This window comes from Lottia gigantea (genome assembly GCF_000327385.1).
Source record: "Lottia gigantea unplaced genomic scaffold LOTGIsca_8, whole genome shotgun sequence".
NCBI classification, from domain to species: domain Eukaryota; kingdom Metazoa; phylum Mollusca; class Gastropoda; family Lottiidae; genus Lottia; species Lottia gigantea.
The window spans coordinates 2,367,326-2,384,934 of record NW_008710662.1 but is presented as its reverse complement, the minus strand read 5'-3'; the positions used below and the strand labels follow the sequence as shown (position 1 = coordinate 2,384,934).

The window sequence follows — 17,609 nt, the reverse complement described above, 5'->3', positions numbered from 1 at the left end:
CCAAATATCACAGTTATAAAGTTATAAATTAATAAATATTGAAACTTAGAAGATCAAATGTTCATTTTTATCCCATTACCCCATATCGCGATATATATCGTATCGTGACCCTTGTATCGCAATACGTATCGTATTGTGACATGATTGATGATACACGGCACTAGAAAGTATGATTATTATCGATCAAATAGAAATCTCAAGTTTCACAACAACTTAATCGAGGGTATTGACTAACAAGCGATAATAGAAAGATTGCTTATTTTCTTAAAATAGTACATTAGTTTTAGAATGACTTCGCTTTAAAAATAAAATATAAATATATCACACATTATGTCACACAAATTTGTTTTACAGAGACCTATTTTCAGTCAAGTTTGTGACTATTTTGGGCTCAAATTTTTAGGAGGGAAAAGTGTTTCTTTCCAATGTAAACTTACAAAAATTATATTTTTTTTATGAAATAAAGACATTCTAGGACTAACAATACTAGTTTGATGCTGTAATCCAATTCAAATAAAAATAATGGATAAAATTCAAAATACTTTTTATTTTACTACGACAATGTCATCGACATAAACCTATAAAATTCCATCCAAATCATATGAGAACTGTGATGGTAATTATGCTAACAAGCTGATTTTTGTGCGCTTTCATCATTCACTATTCTACATTCAAATACCAAGTGTTATCAAAATCAGATGAAAATAATAGTTTCTTTTGTGCTTCTAGTGGGCTGATAGGGACAACGGAACCACCATTACGTCCACGTTTTCATGTTGTTGCAAAAACAGGTAGATAACTACAAAATTTTCTGCGTCATAATTTGTTTAATTACAAAAATTACAAGGATGATCTAGCGGTAGGAAAAGTACAAGTATTGAACAAAGTACGGATATAAATAAGTCCGAAAAAATCACTTTACTCATCCTCTTCAACACGTTAATATAGTCATCATCTGATTATCATAAAGAACCCATCTTGAAATATTGTTTCTAGAAACAAATTACAGCTTGGATTTGGCTGGAACTGGTCCCATCCAATGTTCATCTGAAAAAAAGTACATGAATACACTCATAGAATATAGAAGTATTTGCTTAACTAGATCTATCAATAACTTATCCATATAATCCAGATCAATCAATAACCCATATCTACAAACTAGATCTATCAATAACTTATCCATACAAACTAGATCTATCAATGACTCATCTGTATAGTCTAGATCTATCAATAACTTATTCATACAAACTAGATCTATCAATAACTCATCTATACAAACTAGATCTATCAATAACTCATCCATACAATCTCAATCTATCAACAATTTATCTCGACAATCTAGATCTCTCAATGATCAATGTATACAATCTAAATCTATCAATAACCTATCTATACAATCTAGATCTATCCAAAACTCATCTCTACAATCTACATCTATCAATAATTATACCCCATTTGCCCTGATTGATCCATAGTGAGACAGAAATTATTTGATACGAATTGTTTACATTTCAATGGCTTGAAACTGGAATGTATATCTGTTACACGGAATCTTGTACTTTTAAAATAATGACGTTTTTTATAACCTTTCTTCAAAACTATCACCGACAATGTTTTCTTAAAGAACACGAGGATCACCGTGACTTGGCGTGATCTGTCGCCTGCAAATTCATAGAATAAGGGGGGTGCGATTATCAGTTTTTTAAAGAGTTGAATGATTATCCGTGCTAAAACATTTTTTAAAATATATGAACACTAAAATTTATGAATAAAGTTTTAATCAACTAGCTTGGACATATCAGTTTCAAAAGGTAAACCTACGGTAACTTGATTGCATTGCATTGGTTACACGAGCACATTTGGCCAAAGTAGGCCCTAATGTGGTTATCTTACTTGAAATGAATTTAGAATATGATCTCGTCAGACGGACATGTACTTACTTACACAACAGCTATATAACCAAGGCGTTACAAAGGTTACAGTTACATGAGTTGTGACACTCTTTTGATTTTGTTTTTGATGTTCAGATACGAACTGTCGGAACTGACTGATGATAGATCAATTTCCGGGTCAACGTTAAACTCACGGAAACTAACGAACGTTGGAGAGGGTTGAGTGAATGGAGCTCAATCTGTAGCATACAGACGGGCTTGGTTCCCATCCACTCTGTAACAATGATCACGTCAACAGTGTTATCAAGGTGAGGTATTTCAATGTGGCTAATTCAAAGCATCTTTGACGTGCCAAAAACATGTATACATGTAGATTGTCAAGGACTCAAATGAACAATCTGAGACGCCGATCTTCATCATTGGAGACAAAAGCTTCGTTTTGTTTTTCATGCATTTTAAATACCTTCCATAAAAGAAAATAATAGTATATCTACAGATTTAGCAGAATTCTCTTTTTCAAAAGACACCAATACGTTTCATAACATTTTATTTTATATTATTAGAGAGGTAATTAATATTCCATGTTAAAATTAAAGATAACAATAAGCAAGCCAATATAGGTCAAATTCGCCCCAAGAATTTAAACATAAAAATGAGTACTAAAACTAGGCAAAGTGTATAAAAAGTATCAAAAATCAACCACCAAACTATACAAAACTGCCACAATCGGTAACAAAGAAATAAAAATTTATTTAATGCTTTGAAATGAAGCAGCGATGATTATTATTAATATTTGACCAATTGTTGCCGTTTGGCCAGTTTATGGTTGACAAAACACACCTAAATCCTATTATTTCATATAAATCAACAATATAATATTATAGTACATTGCCCTGAACCTGATAAATGAATATAGTCCTCTAATAATTCAAAAACAAAATGATAAGACACTTGCTTCAACCAACATAAGATCTGAATTTTCAAGATCGCAGAGTCAACCCTTCGTCGGGTTCATACACTGAAAAATGTTAAAGGTTGCTGTATCACTTTTGAATTTTGAGTACATATATTGGTGAGGTAGATGACATCGGCTTTCATAAAGTAATCCAAAACAAATATTGTCAAAGAAATATAACAAATTAATATCACAGTGAATAGAGAAATAAGAGTCGATTAGTAAAATATGGTGATACAATGGAAATAAAAGATTCTCCTATGGTTATCAAAATGGTTATAAAAAATTCAACTGTCCATGCAAACTAATTTAGAATTTGCAAGTCTGGTGGTTCAGTTCTTACTGAACAGAACATTTTATGGGTTGAATTTGTAAAAGGCGTTCACATTCATTGAATATCTTCAGATCGTCGTCGTTTTAAATGAATAACAAATATATTTACTAATGTCCATGCACTGCCATGCTAATTTCTGAATTGTGGTTTTATAACGTATGCATTACTGCATGACGTGTTTACAAATTCAAAGCAGTGACACAAAATAGCGATAGACATATGTCAAATATTTTCTGACGTGTACGACACCAAAATATGCATCTTTACAATATAATTATTGTTCTACACATGTGCAACTAGGATTAAAATGACATTATTCGTCTCCGACCATCAGTTCAATTAAAACTAAGAACAAAACATTAAAAGGCTTCTCAACATCCGGTTAAAGAAATTCACAAACACTTGGTGTTAAATTTAGCGAGAAAACTACATTCACATGAAAAAGACAAAAAAAGGCAAAGAGCACAGCTGTCAATATAACATTTCTTAATTCTTTTCAATAAAAACCTTTGATGAAAATGATGAAGCGACCTGTTGTCAAATCCAACATGACTTGTGAATTTCCGGTTTAATTTGAACAATTGAACACTGGGAATTAAAAGGAAGTAGCACAGTTTTATGTTTTTACGATGAAAGCTCACAGGAGATCAAGAGAATAAAAAGTTTTTCTTTTTGTCTCTTCCAGTAAAATCGGTCTCCAGCGTTCAAGACGTAACAGGGCATGTAGAATGTTATTTTTTATCTTTACCAGCAAACACCAAGTAGAATTCACAAATATACTATTACAGAACTTGCAAGAGTCTTCGACGTCTATCATACATGGCGGTGTACGTGGACTTAAGACCCCGCTCTGCCTCCTGATTTCCTTGCATCCACAAAATCGCGACCGAATTCAAGTAGAACGTTTTCATGAACGAAGAGTTATATGAACAATAATGTTACTTTCTTAAAACCAATAAACCAAGTCCGACTTGAAAAGGGAAGTCCAAGGCTACGGACAGCCTTAGACCAAAGGATTGTCTGGTCCTGATTTAATAGCTGTTGCACTTATAAAATCCCGTTGAAAGGCGCCTGTTAAATATTTATCTAAATCCATGGGAACAGGACCCTGCCATTGAGCACCTGAAGAAAGAATATTTATCAGTATGTAAGGATGTCTATATGGCTAGTCAAGTTTGTCTAGAGTTTGTTACAACTAATATATTATTCTGTACGTCTCTGATCATGACTATTTGATATACGATGTTGTAATAAAATATTTACCTATTAAAGCAGCTAATATTGGAAATCTATCAGCACCAAATATAACTTCTTCTTTATCTTCAACGTGGGCCACAATATACGGTGCTCCAAAAGCCTACATTAAATATTAATTTACAGCATTTCAGGGAAGTATATTATGTCTGTTTTTTAAGCCATATTCTTATCATTTTTCAAATGAATTCGCCTAGCTATTACGAACTGCGAACGTATGCGTTGACTGCAATAGTCACCTTTATTGTATCACGGCGATTGTTCGCCAACGAATACAGTCAATCAGAGACCTCGACAGAACGGCTGTGTTAACATTATGGCTTTATGTACACAGACTATCTGCCAGGCCCTCTGATTGGCTGTATTCGCTAACGTACAATCCAACAAAATCCCTGCATTTAAATACTTCATTAAATGTGCCCTTGCAGTAAAAAGTATAAATACGATGGCCACGCAACGAACATGGATGTTTACAGAGGTTTTCCGGAACCGTGCTTAGCACAAGGGCAAGTCAGTGTGGTCAGAATGAAACAAAAATATGTTGAATTGTAATTTTGAAAAAGGTTACAGGTAATTTTATTGTAGTAAGCGTTCTGGTATTACAGAAAATAATTTTTTCTTTTAAAATCCATACAATATTGGTACGAATTCTGATATCTTTTTCTTTTATGTTATTTCAGGTGGTTTCGTGTGGTTATTTTGATAACACGCCACTGACCTCCAGTTTAACGGCTCTATCTGTGTAGGCTCGCAACCTATTTTTAACTGGTAATGTAGACATCATTGATAAGGCTTCGGTAATCTCTGCATCTTCTAATCCGGCTTCGTTACTGGCCTATAAGAGTCAGAGTCAGTTCATCTTTTATTGATTTCTTCATAACCATTGTCTTACTCAACTCTTAAACTTAAACTGACAATTTGAATCAAAAATCATGTTCGTCGTTCAACCTTGTATTAAAACCCCTGTAGGTAACAATATTGATTAAGTTTACACATGGTCATCAGTTAGGTTCTGTTGGCATTTCGCATAAAGGTGCAGGCATACGAGCGGTCTTGGTATGAAATTTTTTTCTCCGCCTTTAATCTTGAGTAAAACCTCGCGTGTGCCCGTGCTTCCACGATAAGATTATCGTGTCGCCGAAAGGATTTATAATATCAAACAAGTTTGATATTTGTCTCCGATATTTTTATCGTCTGCAAAACAGAACGTCATCTAATCAGATTCCTTTTCCTTTCAATTGCATGCTCCGCACGTGATTGTCGACATGGTGGAAAACGACCGACTGGAGATTTTTGTCTCCTCGTGTTCCCGTGCCAGCCATTAAAACTCAAGACAAGACTCTAATTGGCGACAAAAGTCTCTGACCAAGACCGCTCGTGTGTCCACCGGGTCAGTGAAAGTGATTCTTGATAAAAAATACAAGTTTCCTTATGTTTTTGAAGTGATGAAATGTATTTCCAAAGTTTTCGATATCAGAAATCGAATTACGATGATACAACCTGCAAACTGGTGGTACAGTGTTTCATGCATGTACTGTCTTTGTCCTTTTGGATATCTTAAATATGGAATAATTCAACTTACATCAACAAAGCTCTCTGGTAACGTAATGTCTTCATCCTACATTCAAAGAAAAGTTTGAGGTAATGATTCTTTAAACTATTATTATTTTATTGGGAATCCTGTAAAATCTCATCTAAGCTCATACTTATCATATTTCTGATCTCTGACAATTATTTACGTAAGGCATAAGGTTAGGAATTTCGCTTTCAACCACCACAAAGGGGCCATTACGGTTTGCTTTAACACTTATTCATTTTGTTGGAAATAAACGCAAACCGAGGAAGTGAAAGTCCACTTCAGAATTAAAAAAAAAGTCTGTACGGGGTTTCACCTTCTGTACTTACTTTACTCCATATCTTCATCCATAACTGTCGGCTTATTTCTTCTGTTTTATCTATATTCATCATATCTACTGCAGTTATAAATCTTTGAGCTTTTAATGAACCCTTTTCAAACATTACTTCAGCAACATTCTAAAATATAATAAGTCTTATGTGAGACAGACTTTATTAAAGGCTAACTTAAACCGACTTTACACTTTGATACTGCTTCACTTTTCAATTGTAATTTTCAAATATCCATGTGCTCCTTATTAAAGAAAGAAGGCTCAGATCAAACTTTCAATTACCACGACTAACAAGCGGCGTTAACTTTCCCAGTTTCATCTACAAACCATCCAAAGTAGGAGGAAGAGGATTTGTAGCCTCCTAGGGCAATGTGTTCAAGCATCGGTCGATATAACTGGGCAAAACAATACTTTAATCTACAATAATTACTCAACAAAATTTCGACATTTCACGATTGTAACAAAATGTCCAAGACAAAACATTAATAATACTGTACCTTTGGAGGTTGTAATGGAACTTTGTAATATTCTGCTAGTCTAGATAAATCTTTATACATATATTTAAACTTATTGGGCACTAGGCCAGGGGGTCTGTTACCTAGAATTATAAAACTTATTCATTTACCGAATTGGAAACTTTAATATTAACGCAGGCGTTAATATATACCGGTATCTTGTTTGTCAGGATATCTCGAGAAGTTGAAATTTTAGCAACTTACTTAGTAAATGGCCGCAACTGGCTTCCACACATAGTGTCATAAGGCTTAATGACTGAGATGGTGTTATGATGATCAATTTTTTTTGCCTAACCTTAGACTTTCTACAGTTAAGTAAGCCAGGACAATGGAAGTAGACTATACTCTATTCTGATGCTAACGCGAGTAACGTGTATACAAACCAGAAGCCTCCATAACACCGCTTAGAAAAAAAGGTTTCAATTGTAAATCTAAATTCCAATTTGATCGGTATCTACACAGGACCTGAAAATGATTATTAATGATTAAAAACACCGAAACTTTTATAAACTTAAACTCTTTATAGCCCCCTGCATTAAGACCTGAGGGTGGAGATCCAGAGACCCGTGAGTATTAGGTTTTAATTTTAAGTAGGATAGCCCCCTAAACATATTGGCAAAAATTGTCAAGGACTTTAAGGAATTTAGGGCCGCAGTCGTGTAGACAGTAGACCTGTACAATACTGGCATTTGAGACAAGTGGTATTTTGATATGTATTTCAAAAACATCAGATTCAGATAGTAACTAAATTCTTAGATAGGGCAATAACACAGGTCAATTACCAGACGAAATGTCAAGCATAAAAAATAATTCTCAGACAAATAACATGATATAGGGCTTATATTTTTTTATATTTCCGTCTTTGATGTTGTCTTTGATAATAAAATATAATAGAGTTACCTACATATAAAGTTGAAATGTGTTTGATACAGCACTTAAAGTTCATAGTACATGCCCTTATGCGAACTCCTTGTAGTCCGTAATTTTGGACAAAGAGGCATATATCATAATATCATAAGTACGATTTGGCATACGTCTAATATTGATTTGGACAAAATGGTCTCCGTGCGATTTGACACACTGCCACTGGGTGATCTCAGCTTGTTTACAATTAAATGTCACACAGAATTTTATTAAACATGTAAATAGTCCATACCTCAAATGCTAACCAAGAATAAGGCGATACAACATCGTAAAATAGTTCAACCGTTTTCTTTGTCAACTGAGCCATTGCATTTAGAATCGAAAAATGGACTTCGGTCACGGCTTTCAATGTTCAGTTAGTTTGGTTTGGCATAAAGGTGGATAACTCTTGAAAAAGACCGTACCGATTTCGTTTAATTTTTATTGGGGGCAAAACACTTTATAAAGTAGCTTAATGCGATAAGTGTTCACCGTTTCTAAGATAATCTGACCAAGACTCCTTGTTTTGTACATTAATTGGATATGTACGGAAGGACATATTTAATTATTATGTACGATTTGCCAGACCGGGACACTTGAGGAGTAAAAATGATAAAAGTCTGGACAATCAGAAATTAAAGGTGGCGCTGTTTTCAAGATGGAAGCAAATTTTGGCAAAAATGAAAATTATGATAATAAATCAACTTTCTATGCTATATTATCAAATAACTTGATTTGCCATGTTGATTAATTGTTGTGTTTATGAGCCTATAAACTTATACCCTATCTGAAACTTACTGTGATTGTCTTAAAATGGATAAATTAAGTATCATTTCTGGTGCCTTGTTTTTCGCAGCTGACATATTTGCTGTCATAAGTCTTGCAATGCCAAATTGGATCATTTCTGAAGTAGGAGGTAAATTTTAATTGTCACTGGGCTGTAGCTGTTTCAGACATTTATCTATTGAGTTATAGTGTGTATGGAAATTATTTTTATACTGAGGCTTAAAATTACATTCAATTCTTTGCAATTCATGAAATTGTGTCAATACAGTGGTGTAACCTATTTTCGTGGATATAAGGATTCAACACCGAATTTCGTCAAAGTTAAGAAAAAGGAAAAAACAAATTATGTCTTAGAGGTTTCCTCAGATATTCTACCAAATAATTAAAATTGGTTTATTTCGATTTTCTTTATGAATCCTTCACTTTGACCCATATTTCATGAGCAACCAACTTTGCAACGGCGGAAGAATGCCTCACCTATTTTCGTGTACAATGTTTGATCTATAAATAAGTCTAGAAAAACACGTTGTATGGATGCCGGGTGGTATAATTAACTTCTCTTAGTATTTATCTTTAATATCAATTCATTATAACTGGTGACAATTCCTTCAAAGAACCACGATTAAAAAAAAAAAATAGAGACTGACAAAATATTATACGTAGCGTGATTTATTGCTAAAAGTCACTGAAACAACATAAGAATATGGTCCACTTTGTGTTCCACAGAAATTTTCTGCTGACACGGAATCCGCTAGTTGATCACGTGACTTCATTCATTGGACTACATTCTAGCAGACGACACTTGGAATTCCGATTACCGCTTGGGATTATAAGGAAATTCGGCCGATAAAAAATGGTGACGTTTGGTAATAAGTGAAATCCGCCATTTTGTATTTGTCAAAATATACATTAATACATTTTACTTTGCTTGAAACTACTGGATTCATTCTACTAGCTGATATTGTAGAGAAAACCAATATTTATTAAAACAAACTAATGCGGAGGTCGCGCAAGGTCGCTCATGTAAATTATTAATCCTTTCCGGAAATCCACGAATAATAGGTTTCCACGAAATTAGGTTACTCGACAGTATATTGAAAATCATACGGTATCATTTTAGAATTTGTCAATTTTCATACTCTTCCCATCCAGCAAATGTCTTTTCTCTCAATTCTATTTAAATTTTCTTGCAAGTTTTCACTAACAATTTGTAAGGCAACAAAGTAATTCATGGGCATTTTGTGGTTAATTATAAAGGCTTAGATACTCATGTAAACTTTTGGACTTATACCCAGAATCAACATGCTTTTTGATTATAGCTGTTTGTAAAATTTCCTGAGATGTTAAGAATATAACAATTGGGAATTATTTTTGATTATAATACTTTTGCAGGGAATGTTTATATTGGACTTCTACAGACCTGTTTAACAATTTATGGCAGGCCACCTATATGTTTTTCCCCAGAACCAGTTCGTGCTGAATGGGTACTGACATTCATATGTGTAGTTCTGGGCATTATGTGTATCAGTATAACAGTTATTTTATTGGGTCTCTCATTGTGGGAATACAGAGTAATGAAGTTTGCACGATGGCTGGGATTTGTGGCAAGTAAGTATTTAAGGTGATACTCTCAATGTAGAGTATTTGCCCTAGCTTTTCATGCAAAGAGTTGCTTATTTTGTCCATTTTTATCAGCAAGTCAATAGCTCATACCACTGTTAAGAGATCAATTGAATATTTTTTTTGTTCTAAATTACCTCCATACTGTAATCTTAACATAGAAATATTTGATGACCGTACTCATCATTTATATATTATATATAACATGGTTGAATGAATTATGGATTTTTACAGCTTGTACCAATCTGACATGGTTTAATGAATTATGATTTTATACACAGCAGCTCATGATGTTACATAAAACTTCACTTTTTTGTTATATTTTTCAGTGATTTTATTCTGTATTGCTGCTGTGATATTTCCTATTGGTTTTGATATGGATCAAATAGGAGGAGAAGCTTATCAGTTACCTAATAACTTTCGTGTTGGAATATCATATATTTTCTTTGTATTGGCCTTGTGGATTACTGTAGTGTCTCAACTATTCGCATCTAAAGTTTGTCTCCCACATTTTTGAATGCAATGTGTTTTATGGAAGGAATGCATATGAGACGTTAAAAGGCAAAATTTCCTTGATTTTTTTAACGAGGAATAATTTTCACTGTTGCCAAAACATGTTTATGCAAAGCTGTGTTTTTTGTTTTATTTGTCAGAATTCTGATCTAAGATCTACACAAGGGATTAATGATTATTTTGTATTTCAAAGTGTATTTACTTCTGTGAAAGGAAAGAAGTCAGATGAATGTAAATTGTTGAGCAATGATATTTGAGCACAAAGGATTCTTAGCATGAGCGAGGGCAGTCTTCTTTGTTTTTAGGTAGTTTTGAGTAATTATTACAATATTAATAAAGTTTTAAAGTTTTATTTACATAACATGTTACTGTCTGGGTTTATTTTTTGAATCTTCTTCCATGAGCACAAAAATCTTTGCTGAACTGTTTTGACATTCAAAGGAATTAATATTTTGGAAAGGTTATTTTTTGTTTTTGAACAAATCAATGAGGGTTTTTCCTTTTTATAAGATTGTTACAGTATGTTTCCTCTAGTCAGTTTTACATAATTGCATGTGATTGTGTTTGTTTGTTTGTTATTGTTGTCTTCCTTGTCTTATTCAATCATGACATAGTCTATTTATAATCATTGACTAAGACATTAAACCAAAGATCATATATTTCTTAATATTGAATATATCTATTGTTATGCCCACATGAACAATATCATTATCTGTAAATTATTTCTTAAGCCAAACCAGTTACAATAAAACACTGAGATTTTGTTACTGTAAAAATATCCCATAACATGGGCAATTATATCACTAAGTTCTTTTTATAGATGGTTATAGGAAAAATATGCCCAGATATCAAACCAATAGACATGAAATGAATTCGCTTCTTAATTAATGGCAAATAGTGTATAAAAAAATATTTAATAGTATTGTAGTTAACTTCAGGTAACCTGATATATTTCTTCATAATGGGATTCCTACCCCTGGTTTGTCTGCAATTGTAGAAAACCCTATTGTTGGATAAAGATAAAAAGTCAAAATCTACTTTCTTTTAGTAAGTGGTTGCATGCGGATTTTAGTAGCTGGTATTAGGTTGGTATAGTTTGAATATTTAACAGCAGATAGCGACCATATATATCCCGACATCTTTTATTTGAAAATTCGTCCGTACATCAATAATACTTATATATGAGAGCATACTAATCACGTAAGGAAAGCTGTTTTGCTTTATTATAGAGGAACATTTTCATAAGCAGGTCTCTTCAATTTTTAATTTATTGTTTAATGAATATAAATAATTTCTTTTTGAATAACCAGTACTATTTCACGGATGGAGCCTGTGTATATACTCTTTCGATTGATATTTTAGGTTCAGGATATCCGATCTGCTTTTTTGGTATGAGATTTAAACTTGTATTTCTCACAGATGTGTAGGTTGTCATGGTCTATTAACCTGCAAAAAAATAACAATAACATACTGATATCATAAAATCATAATAGACCTACGTTAATTGTATTTGTATTTACATGCATAATTTCACCCGAAAATAATATTTAAAAAAAGTTAAACGAGCTCTTCTGGCATGTTATGACTTCATAAAACTAATGATAATTATTGAAGTATGAATAATTCTATAATGTAATATATTTTTACTATTTTTACGAAATATTAAATTCCAATTCAGCGGAGATAGCACGCTTAAAACAGACTTGATGTCGATATGCATCCAGAGCTCCACGACTGTCAAGTAAATTTCGTCCCTTCATATCAGAAACTCACTATATTTTTAGTAAATTTACGAAGAAAACGGAAAATCTAACATTTGAACCTTGAATTAAAATTTACGTTAAAGAAAGAATATATAGGAGAAACAAAAATAATTTAAATACTCGATTTCGGCTCACAGATCAGACAAGCCCGTGTCTAATCATTCCAACTTGGACGACTAATCATTAGAAATTCCTGACCTAACTTCCAATGAACGCATAGAAATTGAATTGTGAGAAATACCGTCAAGCTAGGAAAAGTCCATTGCTTTCAGACACTGATTACAGCAAGACCAATTGGAGTGAATACCAGAATGCAGGCATATAACATTCTTCGCATAGTCCCTTTTAATAAATCACCAGTAATAGGGCAAGTTAAATAGTCTATGTCCGTTACGAAAGTCCAAGAGAGAAATCCCCCCTGCACAGTAGCAGAAGATGAACCAGAAATAACCAGCCGATCTATCCTATCCTAAGCCTTCAGCTAATGTAACCCCTCCTTCCTCGAAATCTCTCACATTCGACTTCAATGTAGGAATGTAAGCGAAAAACGGAACTGAACTTGCTATTATATACTAATTGCCAAAAAACAAAAATCTTCTGAATTATCTTTTCAATATAATTATTGCATTATACATTACCTTGGTTAATAATTTAAATGTGGTTGTCCCTACAAAGTACCACGGTTTTCTTCTACAGTCTGCCTTTTGTAATCAGGTTTGATACACACTGAAATATTAATATTTGTATAAAACTCAAAAACTTGATCAAAATCCGAGCAGCAATGAAATCAGCAATGTGACTGGCAAATTAGAACACACTCGCTCATAGGTCACTATGACAAGAATATGGACCATTTGATAGCGGCAGATGTCATTTCACTATATAAAACTCTACAAATGTTCCATATACTTACTAGTTACAATGCCACCGATCACAAATATAACTATTACTGCAATATTACTCTGTAACACTCCATAATCAGAAATAACTATTCTTAAGCCAAGTGTAAAAATTAAACCACAGAGCTACAAATATAATAGATCTTCTATGATTAAATGGAGGATCAACGAGTTTTGTTGTGAAAAAGTTGCCTCTTGCTGATCAGATGAAGGCGGGCAATGTCATGTAGTGAATAGTGAAGAAAATCATTTAGTGTTTGAACTGTCAAAGATTCCAGGACAGCATGACGCGAACAAGCTTGGTCATATGCAAACCAGTCGATGTTTTCCATGAGTTCTCTTACTTGCAATCGCAAAATAGTATCATAAGCACAAATTAAGTCAAAAATATACATGATATAGAGTGATCAAGTTGAATGTTGTTAAACCTCAACCATTCAATGCATCGAACCAAAGTAAAAATTGTGGTTAAAATTGACAGCTCAAGTGGAGAGTTACTAGATAAGAAAGTATTTACGTTTGCCATTGCTGTAAGCACACCACTTGATATGCCGTCTGGTTCTGGATACGTTAATTCTGCAGCAAACTCATATCCCACTGGTAAAAACGCTGTACCAAAAAACCTGTAAACATGTTCAATTAATTGGTTCACTCAAATATTGGTGGGAAATTTATCTTCAAAATATCCTCCAGTCAATGCCCCGGGGTTCTTCAATTTGGAAAGACAACTCGGTAGTGGTGATAGAGTGTCCTGTGAAGTGAGCCAGCAATTCATTATTGAATATGGTCAGATCGTTTGCCAGTGAAATAGAATGCAAAATGATCTATTTTAATTATATAGTGAGTTCTACTATGCAGTGAATATTGTGGCCGGTGGTGCAAATTATCAGAGCGGCGTTATTCTTGCGAAACAACTCATGAAACTGTGCGACTGAGTTCAGCATCATTTTGGAGTAGTCCTCAACGCTAACATTGTTTCTCATTATATTTAATACAATTTTAATTAACTCATCTCACCCAAGTATTCCGGCAGTAATAAATACGATCCATATTTGATTCTGATCAATAGTAAACGTAAATAACACCATAGATAAAGTTGATAACCAATATAAAGCCACGGACGTTCTTCTAAAAATTAAAATCAATAAAAATTGATATAAAAATGAAATGACATATGGTGTGAATCTTATCTTTATAAATAAATCGACCATACAATAAATACTAATTGTAAAGGATATAAAATTACCGATGTGACATTCTGAACATTACTCTGCCTACACTATTGAAATACATCATAATGATTAAAAATGTATTTCTAATGAACCAGTGGAAAACCAATATCAATACATGTAGCTCTTTAATGAGTTAGTGATACCATTTGTCAGGTTTGTTGGTGAAAGTAATATTTTAATGATAAAATTTGCATTTGAAGGTCAAGTAACATTTCAGGGAATTTCGGTTTTAATTGTATCAGATGTCTCAATACACCCTAACACTAGAAGAAAGACTTCTGGACAAAGGGTTAACCTTCATACCCACCCATAAACCATTTTCGATTGAACCAATTTTGACGTCGGTAACTGAAGTTCAGAGAACATTTAAATTGAATTATTACTTTCGCGAAAAACTTGGCCGCGGTAAACGAATCAAATTTACGGATAGATCTGGCTGGAATCCACCAGATAATGCGTTTGACCAAGATATTTTAACTATTTGCGACAATTTATATGAAGAAATTTCTCATTTGCCTTTGGTGAATGAGAAAAACAATCTTACCAATTTTGAACGAAAATCTCTCAATAATCTAAAAAATGACAAAAACATTATCATCAGGAAAAGTGACAAAGGCAGTTGCTGCGTCATTCAAAATCGCGATGACTACATTTTTGAAATTGATAAACAGTTGAACAATCCAAATCACTATCGCCAACTTGATACACCTATTTTTATGGAAACTACGCGAGAAATAAACAATATTCTACAAAATTTGGTAAAAAAGAAATTTATTTCAGAAAAGCAATATGACTACCTTTCCGCGTCCACTGAGCCTCGCCAACGACACATTTACACGCTTCCGAAAATTCATAAATATCCCGAAACTGAGTGGTCCGTTGCCAACAAAATTCCTAAAGGTAGACCAATCATTTCTGATTGTTCTAGCGAATCATACCGAGTTTCAGAATACATAGATTACTTTTTACTGCCACTAGCATGCCAACACCCTTCTTATCTGAAAGACACAACCGATTTTGTTGAAAAAATCAAGAAATTGGACATTCCCAAAAACGCGTATTTCATTTCTTTGGACGTAACCAGTATGTATACCAACATTGACAACAATGTTGGTTTTGACGCCGTCCGTAAGGCATTTGTTCGACCTGTTATACAGAGATTTTAGATTTACGCGCAATGACTTCTTTTTGAATGGAAAAATATATTTACAAACATCTGGAACTGCTATGGGCAAACGATTTGCCCCTAGTTATGCGAATATATTTATGGCCGAGTGGGAGAGGGAGATAGAAAATATCTCACCGTTTAAACCTTTATTTTATGGCCGGTTTCTTGACGATATTTTTATCATTTGGTCCGATACTCTAGAACATTTCTGGAAATATTTCGAAATTTTAAACAACCACCACCCTTCTGTGAAATTGATTTTGAATCCGCCTGTAAACTAGTTTTTGACAAATTAAGGGAGAGGGGTTATTCCAAAAGGTTTCTTCGAAAAATTAAGAATGACACGCTTTCAGACATTTTGAGAAAAGAAGACCCCCCTCCACCTTTTATTGGATTCGGTTCATTTCCCTGTGGAGGTCCTACTTGTCGCACATGCGAACACATACATGTTACCCATTTTTTCAAAAATAACAAGAACGGAAAATTGTTTGCGATGAATAACCTAATTTCTTGCGGAGATCAAAATATCATATACCTAATTTCTTGTAAAAAATGCGATGTACAATATGTTGGCGAGACTCAAAATGCGCTTCGAACGCGATTCAATGGCCATCGCTATGATATAGTGCATGGCAAGGATAGACCAATTGCGAATCACTTCAACCTTCCCGATCATTCCATTGATGACCTTCTCATCATGCCTATAGAAACAGTTTCTACATCACCTAGCATGAAACCTAAGCTTAGACGTCTACAACGCGAAAGTTATTGGATCGATCAACTGCAGACTGTGAGGCCAAATGGACCCAACATTCAACATGATAACCAGATAATACCCTTTATAACGACATTTGATTCTACAGCTACCAAAGCCTCCATAATAGTCAAACGCCATTACTCGGAACTTCAGAACAAATTTCCCCATGTATACACAAAACGTTTGGTTGTAGCTTACAAAAGAAATCAAAATCTTAGCAATTTCCTCTTTCACGGTAGACTTGAACCATTGAACAATGTCCATTCATCCTAGGAGCATAGATTTGTTAATATAAATGTATCATGTTCTATCAATAAATTAATCTATTTCTGAGTTAGATTTCAGGGAATACTTATTTCAGGACTGGTGCCATGGCTATATACAGTATATTATATAACATGCTGTGTATTTTTGTGTTTGTGTCTTTTCAACTAAAATCATTCTAATGACAAACTAATTTTCACATAATCAATAGACTTATCTATTGCTCTGTGACCTAGGCCAGTGCTTTCATTGAGACTCGTCTCAATATACCCTAACACTAGTAACTGAATGTAAGATAAGAATGTGTGACACTTCAATAAATACTACGTATACAGATACAGATGAAGAAGTCCAACGTTAATTGGACTGAAACGGTTTCTTAAACAAACAAATCTTACTTGTATGTTTTAAACTTATCCAACCATAAACCAGCTAAAATAGACGAAACAATTCCAGCTAGGATAATAACTAAACCAATTCTGCTAGCATTTACCACTTCATTCTGAAAGTAAAACATCACTACTGTTTAAGCTACTTATAGTCCAAAAACTACTTTATCCACAAGTCAGTTATAGCGTTCGATATATGTTTTGCATGTAGTTTCATTTTAAGTAAATGCTTTCAGTTCGTTCGTTTTAAGTCAGAGACCTATATTCTGGAAGGTTAACATTCATTCCATAGCCAGTTTCTTAATGCTCAGTTCACACCAACGGCGCTTTGATGGCGCTTTAAATCGGCGTTCAAAGCGGTACCAAAGCGTAACAAATCTCGACTAAAGCGCCAGGGTCGTAATAGATCGTTGGAAAGCTTTGAGCAAAGCNTGGATATTCGGCAAGAGCGCCAAAAT

The 17,609-nt window shown here is 33.7% G+C and overlaps 3 protein-coding genes across 3 annotated transcripts in view; 1 reads left to right on the top strand and 2 right to left on the bottom strand.

Moving 5' to 3' along the window:
- Window positions 1-1,003: 1,003 nt before the first annotated feature.
- Window positions 1,004-8,088, bottom strand: LOTGIDRAFT_108316 (hypothetical protein; the record flags this gene model as incomplete). The annotated part of the gene is made up of 8 exons (XM_009066958.1): window positions 1,004-1,047; window positions 4,445-4,538; window positions 5,154-5,270; window positions 6,018-6,053; window positions 6,341-6,469; window positions 6,840-6,940; window positions 7,241-7,322; window positions 8,014-8,088. The coding sequence occupies 8 exons, from the start codon at window positions 8,086-8,088 to the stop codon at window positions 1,004-1,006; spliced, it is 678 nt and encodes a 225-aa protein (XP_009065206.1).
- Window positions 8,089-8,405: 317 nt separating this feature from the next.
- On the top strand, window positions 8,406-11,038 carry LOTGIDRAFT_211017 (hypothetical protein). Its single transcript, XM_009066957.1, has 3 exons — window positions 8,406-8,676; window positions 9,939-10,154; window positions 10,496-11,038. Exons 1-3 carry the CDS (start codon window positions 8,574-8,576, stop codon window positions 10,681-10,683), a joined length of 507 nt encoding a protein of 168 aa, XP_009065205.1. The 5' UTR covers window positions 8,406-8,573; the 3' UTR covers window positions 10,684-11,038.
- A 2,071-nt stretch (window positions 11,039-13,109) lies between these two features.
- The window catches only part of LOTGIDRAFT_155394 (hypothetical protein), a gene marked incomplete at both ends in the record, with an annotated part of 8,703 nt that continues 4,203 nt past the window's right edge, over window positions 13,110-17,609 (bottom strand). Inside the window, 5 exons of the mRNA XM_009066956.1 lie at window positions 13,110-13,168; window positions 13,356-13,467; window positions 13,859-13,964; window positions 14,359-14,469; window positions 17,161-17,264. Coding sequence (XP_009065204.1) covers window positions 13,110-13,168; window positions 13,356-13,467; window positions 13,859-13,964; window positions 14,359-14,469; window positions 17,161-17,264 — 492 coding nt within the window. The remainder of the gene's footprint in view (window positions 13,169-13,355; window positions 13,468-13,858; window positions 13,965-14,358; window positions 14,470-17,160; window positions 17,265-17,609) is intronic.

Excerpts from the sequence above, each read along its gene's own strand:
- LOTGIDRAFT_211017 (XM_009066957.1), top strand. The coding sequence starts at position 8,574 with ATGGATAAATTAAGTATCATTTCTGGTGCCTTGTTTTTCGCAGCTGAC. Across the intron at positions 8,677-9,938 it reads GATCATTTCTGAAGTAGGAG|GGAATGTTTATATTGGACTT; the intron begins GTAAATTTTAAT and ends ATACTTTTGCAG. Across the intron at positions 10,155-10,495 it reads ATGGCTGGGATTTGTGGCAA|TGATTTTATTCTGTATTGCT; the intron begins GTAAGTATTTAA and ends TATATTTTTCAG.